This window comes from Hippichthys cyanospilos, chromosome 10, assembly GCF_059441005.1.
Source record: "Hippichthys cyanospilos isolate Australia breed blue-spotted pipefish chromosome 10, RoL_Hcya_1.0, whole genome shotgun sequence".
Lineage (NCBI taxonomy): Eukaryota > Metazoa > Chordata > Actinopteri > Syngnathiformes > Syngnathidae > Hippichthys > Hippichthys cyanospilos.
Window position 1 is genome coordinate 12466776 of NC_142378.1, and position 11750 is coordinate 12478525.

Here is an 11750-nt window from a genome sequence, read left to right on the forward strand (position 1 = left end):
TTACTCTATCTTATATTTATATTGCTACTTGCTAACACTGGCATGTTTATATTACAAACATAATTAGATTCATTATATAAAATTATATTCAACTCAATTAATATTGTTTTAAATCCCCCAACAGCTCAAGCAAAAGCCCAATGCATAGAAGCGGATCTAATCAACATACAGAAAGCATAGTTAAGAGATTTAAAACGAGGTCAACAAGATAAAAATGCTTTAACTGGCTCTGTAATTAATTGATCACGATTGATATGATCTGTTATCTGACACCCTAACTTAAATGTGTCATAAATATGTGCATAATTTGAGTCACAAACAAAAATAGTGAGCAGCTATTTTCAGTACATTTCATTTGATTATTGGCTTGATGCATACAAAAACATCAGACAAAAGTTTAGTTAAATTAGAGGCTTTATTGTATATGATCTGAGAGGTCAAGCCAAGCAAAAGCTACAAGAATAGTGTCCATTATACACGATGACTTTGAGACATTAAATCCTCCTTTTCTTCATTTGATAGTCTACATGAAAGCTTGATTTCTTTTCTTCTAATTCATAAACATGGCAACTCTCTAAAAAGCAGTTTTGGTTCCGAAGGGATTTGTTTATTTTTATATATGATAATGAATTTTTTATTAATTTGCTCTGGAGATATACAGTGAGGAGCATGAGTATTTACACTCAATTACACTGCAATTTTGCAAGTTCTCCTTCTTAGAAAATAGGGAGGGGTCTGAAATTTTCATCATAGGTGGATTGGCACTGTTTGAGTCATAATCTAAAAAAAAAAATCCAGAAATCACATTTTTGATGATTTATAATGAATGATCATGATTTATTTTTTAAGTTACTCTTTTGGTTAGAGCTTTTGAATCTTTCTAGGATTCTCTACCCCTGTTACAGAGTAGTGTTGTTTGTATACTGTAGACTCCATTTACTGCCACCTATAGTCCGGGATAATATCATCTGACTGCGTAGGAAAGCCTCTGTTGTAAAATTGCTGCAAAACACGTGCTGGCGCGTCAAGTATAAACCAAGCTAGACTTTTGGATCGGTGAATACAAAAGATGGAAGCTGAAGACGAACCAGCATCATTTTGCCGAAACCCGGGAATGATTCAGAGATCTCAGTTTTGAACAATTGGTCCGTAAACGATAAACGTGTGCGTGTTTATCCCGGCCCATACCTGAACACACAGGAATCTTTCACAAAGGAATGTAAACAGCATTATTCAAATGGGCCCGCAATCAAAGCTAAGATTAAATGTAAAAGATCCAACAGTTCTCAGGTTTATTTAGCTTTGCGACTCTATAGTCTCTTTCCATCCGTTTATCCCTCTATATCTGTATGCATCTCTTTGTGCTCAGTTTGATATCGATAAATAATCAGTGTGTGTTTAGTCGTCATGGAGTTCTGAAAAAGAACAGAACAAAGGCAATAAGACTAGGCTATTTTGTGGTAAAGTCATACAAGGACAATTGCAACTCACCACTGGTGTAATCCACATCGTCATAAACGTCCCCATCCCTGCAAATGAGATAGACGACAACGTTGATTACAATGGTATTCATGTTGAAAACATTTTCTTTTATTAGCCTTTCTTTTCATTTAGTCTCCACGAGTCAGTGAATGCTTCTACATAAAGAACAATTGTTTTATTCTTTTTTTTTATAGGAACGATAATTATTATTGGAGGTTGTAAAGTGTGTGTTAGGAGGTCAACATGTAAGTTGGAAAATAGGTGACTCACAGTGGAACAAGAAGTTTTCTGGATACATAGCCATCTATAAGAAATAATCCAAGAAGAACATTATAACAGCCTCTTTGTTTTAGGAAAATGTTGTCAATGGACACACAACTTTCTTTATTTCAATCTAGTTCTAACTTTTAAAGTCAACATTTACCTAAAAAAAAAATCCATACCGGTAATATAAACAAGAACTATAAATACAGCAAATTTTACATCACATGCATGTTCATACCATAAAATACAAAGTATATAATTTTGCAACTCTTTTAGCAGATGGTCCAAACACTCTGTTGAGTACCTTTTATATTTTCTCCATGGTAGAAATCTACGACAAAATGTTTGTCTTGTTTGAATAAAATATTTTTTCACGACGATCTTAATACACGCTTCAGGATCCAATTCAGATCAACAACTGAAGGAAATTCATATTTTTCAAATTCAATGTATCAATAAAATAGTGTGTACATGGAACTGTGTTATTCTAATAAAGGTTGAGACGACGTCATGTCAGTATAAAGCAGATATAGTCTTGGCCCAGGACAAATAAAGACAAGTCTGCACCTCCAAAAGGAACAGATGGCATCCCCCGACACAACATTCCACCAGGAGCAAAAGGCTAGGTGTGGCCTTCAACAGAAGATATCAGTCAGGGTTTATGGTGCTCAGACTTCCTCCCGCTTCAAAGAATGGCCGGCAGAACAAAGACTTTTGAAGACACCATCCCCACGCACGCACACACGCACACACCGACACGCACGCACGCACGTGCACGCACACACACGCACACACCGATAGGCACGCACGCACGTGCACGCACATGCACACACATTTGCATTCCACACTGGGACTACATGGCCCAAAAGGGTATAAGAACTGAATGTTGAAGGTGAAACGTTGCCATTTTCTGCTCCGACCTGTGGCAGGACTGGCCCGAGGCCTCGTGTACTTTCCCACTCTGTCTGGATTAAATCAATTGTTTCCCTATGTTGTGGTATGGGCGATCTTTCAACAAAAACGAACACGCTAGGAACTAGGTTAAGGCAAGAAGCTTTTTCTAGATTCCTTCACAACTCCAGTCCCAACAAGAATAATCACAAAAGTGCTACGCTGACTTACATTTTCCTGATGTGCGGTTATGGCACAGCACTTTCTTGCGGTTGGTGAGCTGGATGATATCCAGCACGTCCCCCTGAGACACATGGAGGTCCTTCCCTCCTGGCTTCTTCAGGACACCGTTTGGATCCATCATCATGGTCTGTAACACTCTGAGAGGACCTTCGTACTGACGTTGTAAAGATAACATCAATTTATTTATGAGTCACTGTTTAATAGCAGAATAACTAAAAGAATTATTTTAATGTCCCACATTGGTCTCGTGTTTAACTGTCGAGAAATATACCGGTAACTATGACTGATGAAAAAGACGTACCTTGAATTTTTTCCTTAGCTCCTTTTCTATGTTGGCATCAATTCTGTAAAACCCCCAAAACATTTTAGTGCTATTTTTTGTCATTTGAGTTCAGGCTACAGCAATATCAAAAAGATTGCTGTAAATACCAGCCTTGATTAAACTTTTCATCGTAAGTTTCTGTTTGTGGGAGTAGTGTATACATGACATACTAGAAAAATATTTTTTAAAAGTTAAACAAAAGATGATGCTCACGCCATCATCAATTGTAATGTCAGCAAAGCTTGTGAGGTTTCAACTCATTTACACGCAAGAGGATTAAGCATGGTTTTTTTTTTCTTTTGCTTTTTGTGTGAGTGTGTGTATGTGTTTTTTTTCTTGCGATGTCACCACTTTGGGCTGTGCTTTTGGTACTTTGGGATTTGGTAGGGATTCATCAACCCAATACAGCTGCTATCACTTGGCATTATACGAGTGATGGGGAGGTAAAACGCCATGAACCACTTGTGAGTTTTTTGGGGGTTCTTTGGTTTTGGTTTTCTACTCCTCTAGATGGTGCTCCTGGTTAAAGCTAAAAGCTAGTGAAATGGAAATGTATTAAATCTACATTGCAGCTTCAAACCAAAAGCCCCAAGCAAGAGGACTGTAAAAATATATACTGTATATTAAAAGTTGTTCATGCGGCTTGAAGGAAATTCATATTTTTCAAATTCAATATATCAATAAAATAGTGTGTACATGGAACTGTGTTATTCTAATAAAGATTGAGACGACATAATGTATAAAGCAGATATGGTCTTGGCCCAGGACAAATAAAGACAAGTCTGCACCTCCAAAAGGAACATATGGCATCCCCCGACACAACATTCCACCAGGAGCAAAAGGCTAGGTGTGGCCTTCAAGAGAAGATATCAGTCAGGGTTTTATGGTGCTCAGACTTCCTCCCGCTTCAAAAAATGGCCGGCAGAACAAAGACTTTTGAAGACACCATCCCCACGCAAACAGACCCCCACGCACGCACACACGCACACACCGACAGGCACGCACGCACGTGCACGCACACACACACACACACACACACACACACACACACACACACACACACACACACACTTGCATTCCACAGTGGGACGAGATGCCCCAAAAGGGTATAGGAACTGAATGTTGAAGGTGAAAGGTTGCCATTTTCTGCTCCGACCCGTGGCAGGACTGGCCCGAGGCCTCGTGTACTTTCCCACTCTGTCTGGATTAAATCCATTGTTTCACTATGTTGTGGTATGGGCGATCTTTCAACAAAAACGATTACGCTAGGAACTAGTTTAAGGCAAGATGCTTTTTCTAGATTCCTTCAGGCTTCATTTTTCTACCACTACACAATACAAAACATCAATGCAATACCAAAAACGCAATATTCAGAGGTTCAGATTGCATATTCATGCAAAACATGACAATATTAAATAAAGTACACCATACTAAACATATATGCTGATTATTAAAAATAATAATATGTGTAAATTGCTAGAGGCTTGTTCAGCTCGTCATAATTGACAGGTTCCGCTTTGGCCAATCAGTACGGAGGCAGGATTTGATTTTTCTGCCATTTTTACATCCATGCAGTACTTTTATACCTCTTGATACCTTATAAATTTAAATTTTACCTAATACATTTTAGGGTGAGTAATTTTAGATTTGTTTAATGGTGATTAACTTTACATAAATGTACTTACAAATATGTACTTGTATGACAGTCATGTTAAAATGCTATCTATATAAACTGAGCAACTGATAAACATTTGGTGATGGAGATATAATAATCATGGCACAAATCATTTGTTCACATTTTTGGGGAAAACTGGTCGTATTTCTTTGAACAAAGACAAATACTGTACCGAATTTCAGGAGGAGGTGGTGGTGGAGGAAAGTCCTCAGTTGATGGATGAAAGCTGTCACTGTAATCTGACAACAAAAAATAAATCATGTTGTTGTCCTTACAAATGTTCACATGCTGTGACTCTAGACTACTGGCTTTATTGTCTATAGGCGGGATTGGTTTGTCCCCCTACACGGCCCACAAGCACCATGACATCAAACCTTCTTGACGTTCTCTTGACGGTAAACGATACTTGACAATGAACCGTACTTGCACAGTGTTTGTGCTTGTGTGCTTACCTTGACTGTGACTCAAACTGCAAATTTGAAGAAGGCAAAGTGTTAATTGTGTCAGAAAGCATGTTCCAGTTTCTCAGGTGCATACCAAAGAACGATGCTGCAGGATAAAGAACTGTCAATTCACCTGTTAATGTTTTCCATAGATAACAACTGTGGTGGATCTGGAGGAGGAGGAGGTAATGTGGATGCCTCTATTCTTCTGGATTGGAACAATTTATGCTTCAGTTCCTTATAGTCAACATCCACACATGCGTTACTGATGAATCCATCTTCAAAAGACAATACAGAGACAGGATGCACTAATAAATTAGAATCAAGCTAAGCTAAAGGGGCATATTATGGACCTTTTTTTTTTACCCAGTTGTTATTTTTCAACCTTTAAGTATGGCTTGCTAAAAAGTAAAAAATATATACTTGTCAAATTGAATCTGTGGGTGAATGAAAAGGGCACTTATGTTTGGCTTAAATGATTTTTTGTTTTGTTTCTGTAAACATTTGCAAATTGGGGTCCTTGTAAAATGTGCTTTCTGAAAGGTACCCATTTACAACAAGTGATTTAATACGTCACCTGAAAAACTGATGTGCCCCCACTCTTGAAGTAATACTTAGTTTAAATCATTGCTGGTCTAGACATTGATGCATAATAGAATAGCTTTGTTTAAAACAAATAGGAAAATCATTGCTGAGGTAATAATAATAATAATAATAATAATACAGTATTTGTCACAGGACCAGATTTGGACTTGATATGATATGATATGATACGATACGATAAGATACGATAAGCTTTTTTTCTTGGACATGAAGCTCACATTTTCCATCCATGGAGCGAGCTAACCACATGCCCTCTGGGTTATTTTTCACTCGGAGTATCTCCACACGCTCGCCTTGGTGCACCCTGAGGTCCAATTTATCTCCACCATACCAGTCGTGACGAGCTCTGGCGGTGTGCTGAATCTCTTCCCTGGCTTGCAGCTACGGAAAGAGAGAGAAGAGCTTGATTTTGGGCTTCAATGTTTTATTTGAAAATGGATGATTGGCTAGTAAATAACATTCAGAACAAACTTCACCAAAATATTACCTGGAATCTTCTCCTAAAATCATTTTCATTTTTCTGCTCCTGCATTGTCTTTTCAACATCAGAGATCATCGTCACTTGATCCCTGTGTCATTCCGTATTTGAAACAAACAAAAGAAACATTAGTGCAGAATAATTGCTATACGTTACTGGGCTAATAATTCAATCTAATAAATGTCAAATAATAACTAAATGTATTTAAAAAAGAGCACACATTTCTGGCTATTCCACTAATAAAATGAGTACAGGTTGTCTGCGTTTCCATGGCAATGACAGAAACACTAATTATCATTTGTCCTACAAGCCGGCACGCCAAACAATTTCCTTCCATTTTTTCCCGCTCTTTTTGGTTTATTGGTTAACATTAAAAGCAAAAACTTACTCTTCAATGCATTCGTACATGTCAGTTTCATCCTGTAAAACAGATTATGTATATTTTAAAATCAACAATAAGCACTTTCCAACATAATATGCACGACACAAGAGGAATTATTTTTTGGAATTATTGAGTATATTTGATGACTGTTCATTGTTAAGATTTCAACCTCACATTTGTAATGTGAAATTCTGATGTGCCCGGAAATAACATTTGATTTTTTAAAAATTGTTCCAATCCTCACCCTTTCTGTCCACTGTGAGCTGTTGTTGCTCCTGGATTCTGAGCGACAGTATATAGAAATATGGTCAACAATGCTCATTCCTCATTATTAAGTATTGATCCTTTGAGGCCAAAGCAAGTAAATTGGCGATCATACTTAGAATATTCAAATGTAAAATGTATTTGCAGGGATCTAAATGTACATTTCAAATGACTTAATAGCAAAATCCAGTTCCATCAAATCATTCATGCTTGTACATAAGATTTTCACTGCACTTTAAATCATTCATTCTTGTACATAAGATTTTCACCGCACTTTATTTTACCTTTGTCCTCCAATCTTTCAACGTCATCATAATCATCATGATAGATGTCAACATCCCTAGGGTGAGCACAAGTGAGGCCTGAAGTCAGTGCATTGCGATTCACCAATAACAAGTGCCTTTTGTGAAAATACTTTCCTCTATACAACATCCTTTGCACTGGCCAGTGAATGAGTGAGTGAGGAGTACCATTTGAATGATATACTTGTGAGAAATGGATATACTGTATTTGCGAGAAATGAATATGCCAAATACTTACACAGAAGTAAAGTGGTTCTGCTGCCTCCTGGGCTTAATAGGTGGGGAAGGAAGGTTTAATGGACTGGTCACTCCAGGTACAGTTATCTGTCTTGCTTCTGAGCCTGCGGAACCGTTGGGAGGTCACAATGTTATTTGTCCTGACATATTTCCAAAAATGCACTCACCTTTGCTTGCTACCGTATGCCCTCCAGGACCACGCTTTCCTTCGCGTGTTCTCAAAGCAGACATTGGCTGAGCTCGCAGGGTGGTTTTTAGGATTTGCTCCAGGTCAACGTTGTGTGGTCGTTTGGGTTTCAAGGGCAAGGGCCCCTCAGGGGGCAGAGGCTTCCTCAATGGAACGATATTGCTTGTGCTCCTCAGTCGCAGGGGGAGGGGAGTTGATGTTGGAGCCGGAACTGGAGGGAGGGCTTTGGTACCCGCAACCCCCTTCAGGATCATATTTTCCAGCATCTCTCCTGTCTGTTTAATTTTATTAGCACCTTTCGACTTGTTCAATTTTCTGACCCCTGTATTCGGGGGTGACTGAGGGAAAAAAACAGGCTCCGAGGAGGTGGGTGCTGGACCAGTCATATGCGGAAGCACTGGAGGAGACGCTTGAGGACTGAAAGTGTCTTTCTCTGTTGTTGATGGTAATGCTTTCGCAAAAGCAAGACGTGGTGATTTTGGAGAGTTACTGTCCCGGCTGCTGGTGTGTGATGCGCTGGCACTGCTGTTGAACCTGGCTCTTAGAGCCTTGACGTCAACACTGTCTCCCTGTCAACAGCACAGCACATGTTTTTAAACTGCGACAGATGAATGCTCACATCAAAACAAAAAGGGTTTAAACTAGGGCTGCAACTACCGATTATTTGAAAAATTAATTCACTCTTTTAAGGCCAGTCTTTTTTTTTTTTTTTTAAGAGATTCAGTGAGCCGATTTTGAGCAGTCTGACTCACACCAGTTAGTGTTTTTTTATTAATCCCCCCAAATTTTCTTTGCCCAATTCTATTATAAAAAAAATAGTTGATGTCATTTGCCATCAATGTTATTCCTTGGTATGTTTTTTTTCAATGACATCCTTTCACATCAAAGGTGCTGAGCGTTAATCCGTAGATTTTTTTTTCCCATTGCATTAAAAAAAAACATTCAACTTGTAACTCTTTGTACAAAAAAATGCACTTATTTTTTCAAATTGACTGCAGAAAATAGATGTAAGATGACAATGTATAAGATTTATTTTTTCATTAAAAAGGAATAAATAAGATGATTCTAAATTTCAAAAACTTGCAAACAGATGTGTTCTTAACAACCAACAGTATGTTTGAAATATAATCATTGGTCTAGTTAATCATGAAATTATATCCTCCGGAGGCTGCCATGTCTGTTATAGGTAAAGGCAATGGTAAATGCAGCACCTCCTGCTGTCCGTAATGAAAAATTGTCAAATCTTACACTGTGTCCCCTTAAGGAATTTCAAGGAAACTTTCCAGTCAAGAGGCAATTGGACAAATTAATGTGTCTAAACAATTAAGCAATTATCTACAATAATTGGTCAATTGGTCAAATAATTGTTACTTCTCTGGTTGAATGAACCCTTGTGGCATTATGTTACAAATTATGGAAATTCCTTTGATGTTTGATGTTATCATAAAAGAATCAATGGGGAAAAACCCTAGGGGCTGACATTTCCAGCAGATGATTAAAACATGTACAATTTCAAAATGCAACGATTTCGACATTTCTACGTAATTGCTGCTGAATGTGTGAGACTTTGTGTGCAAAAATAATCATTTTCCAAATTTTGGACCATATAAAACCCATTCTCATTACACTTTAGTAGATACAATTCAATAAAATTTATTACATTGATTTTCCTACGATTGTTGCAACATTCCATTGAGCAGCGGTCAAACTATGTCAGCAAACAGAAAATTCTTTGCTGACTTGTTTTTCACCTCAAGACAATAGGTTGCGGGTAGAAACCAGTTAATGGTTAATGTCTTAAAGCATCATCATCACTTCACAGGCTACAAAGACAGACCATACAATTGTTCAAATTTTTTTTGTGGGTGTTAACAAATTTAACCTACATATGTATGGATAGAACTGATGCCACTGAACAAATTGAGTGGTTGAAGGAAAAAATATATACAAATAATTCTAATTATCACGCCTTTAGAAGCATTTACAAAATTAGGGGAAAAAATGCAATGTGTATATTTTCTAATGTGTGTGCACAAAGGTTAAAGAAACTGTTAGTTTGGTGCGCATACAGTATGATATACAGTACAAACTAATCAATCCTTTTGCATACTGTGTGTTGAACTTAATTTTATTTTGTCAAGTGTTTGCTTGAAATAAAATCCTCTGGATTCAGATACTACTTAAAAATGTATCTAAATCCAGGTGATTTTGTGCGCAACCATTTTATGGAATAAAATTCAACACCATTTTTTTCATTGTGCACCCACCAGATTTTTTAAATTACATTTTACAGTTTAGAAGCCATACTTATTTTAAATTGTGGTCACATTATTCTCTCATCAAAATAAACTTACAACAACGTATTGCTTTTTTTTTTTTTTTTCACCCACCATGACCCAATTAAAGAGGAGACACACAGGTTAGAAATAACCACCATCAACAAAACTGATGAATTTGATCAGTTTACAATAAAAGTATAACTCCCAAAATGATACTTTAAGATTTAGAAAAGGTCCAAGAAAGGTGATCTTTAGTGTAAACACCTAAAAGTCGTAACCTTTGGAGAGGCAGAGTGTGAAGGAAGTGTCATCAACCGCACGCTTCTTCAGCTAAGCCAGCATCCTGCACTGGTTGCTATAGATACGTGCGAGTGTGCTGGAAGTGCTCCCTCAATAGGCTGCCAATCTTTCATAGAACAAAGGAAACTGAAACAAACTTACTTTCAGTCTGCGACGTGCAGTTTTAAGGCAGAAGTTCCGTTAGACACACTCACTAAATGCTTTATAGGCATATCGTACTATAGGGTGAAAGGAAGCACTATTTCAAAAATGCCTTTTATATGCGATGCAATTTTTTCATTGCTATGGGCACCATTTGACAAGATACTTGAATAGCCTTCACACAGCTGTGAGAGTGAGGATCAGATCGGCAGATATTTTGCATTTCGTGTAAATTTGAGTGATTGGTTGTAATATTTGAGTCAATTTATGACATTACTGACTGACAAGACATAGTACACACAATTGTGTTCACTGCAGGGACGTTTTTTGATATCATTTTAAATCGTTCAAAGTTTCTCAGCATATACTGCTGGATTTTTTTCACCCATATTTTATGGGGGGTGGGTTTAACCCCCATTTTTTATGTACTTAACGTACGTAGTGTTTTTCTCACGAATAGCAATAGCAGGGACTCACTACAGGTAATAAGCAATTTGTTTAAATAGATTGGATAGATATTCTATCTTCTGATCTGATCTTACTTTTTGCCTCGCCGATTATTTTTTCCTCCAAAATCCAAAATGCATAGACTATTGTTTATTATTGTGGTTTTATTTTCTAGCCGCATTGGATTTGTCATTATATGTAAAACGTTTTCTGTGCAGTGTTTTCATGATCTTGCTGAATTCATATGCCATGTGCAAATTTTTGAATTCATGTTATTCTAAAAAAAAGAATAAAGACAAGTGTATATCTGTTCATTTTACATTAAAAGAACAACCCTATGAAAATTGTACTTTCGTTAGAGCTACAGATATTCAAAAGTTTCTGAGAGAAGCTCTCAGAGAAAAGCTCAATAATATAAGTACAATAATATAAAAATATTCAAAAGTTGCTTTTTTTAAATATGGGAAAATCCTGCATGAGTTAAATTCTTTATTTTTAATTTTTTTAAACAAAGCAATACGTGTTAAAGCCATGTTTTTCAGCCTTTAAAACCTAACATTTCAGACCATTTCACTCTTTGTTAAGGAAAGATAAAGTAAAACAAGAACAATGTGAAGTGCTCTTACCATAATTGTGCTTAGCGATACCAGGCGTCATTGTTGGCAAAGAGCTCCATCTTGCAAAGCGACCTGTCGTGCACTAGTTTAAAATCAGGAAGTGACAAACATAAACCACCTGCAGTGCCTTAGCAAAGATACAAAATATTAAAAAGAAATATTAGCAGGGACCAAAAATGATTCTTTTCTTGAT

The 11750-nt window shown here is 37.1% G+C and overlaps 1 protein-coding gene across 3 annotated transcripts; it reads right to left on the reverse strand.

The window, feature by feature from the left end:
- Window positions 1–436: 436 nt before the first annotated feature.
- LOC148417121 (FYN-binding protein 1) lies at window positions 437–11632 on the reverse strand. Of its 3 annotated transcripts, none has more exons than XM_088425851.1 (16): window positions 11567–11632; window positions 7754–8342; window positions 7588–7690; window positions 7332–7387; window positions 7028–7065; window positions 6790–6821; window positions 6411–6492; window positions 6142–6304; window positions 5454–5598; window positions 5330–5346; window positions 5050–5116; window positions 3182–3224; window positions 2869–3034; window positions 1753–1786; window positions 1492–1529; window positions 437–1415 (listed from the first exon to the last, which is right to left on the reverse strand). In XM_088425851.1, exons 1-16 carry the CDS (start codon window positions 11567–11569, stop codon window positions 1399–1401), a joined length of 1593 nt encoding a protein of 530 aa, XP_088281977.1. In that variant the 5' UTR covers window positions 11570–11632; the 3' UTR covers window positions 437–1398. The 3 variants fall into 3 exon arrangements, with proteins under 3 accessions (XP_088281977.1, XP_088281975.1, XP_088281976.1); XM_088425849.1 differs by having other exon boundaries at window positions 437–1445; XM_088425850.1 differs by having other exon boundaries at window positions 437–1529.
- Window positions 11633–11750: the final 118 nt, after the last annotated feature.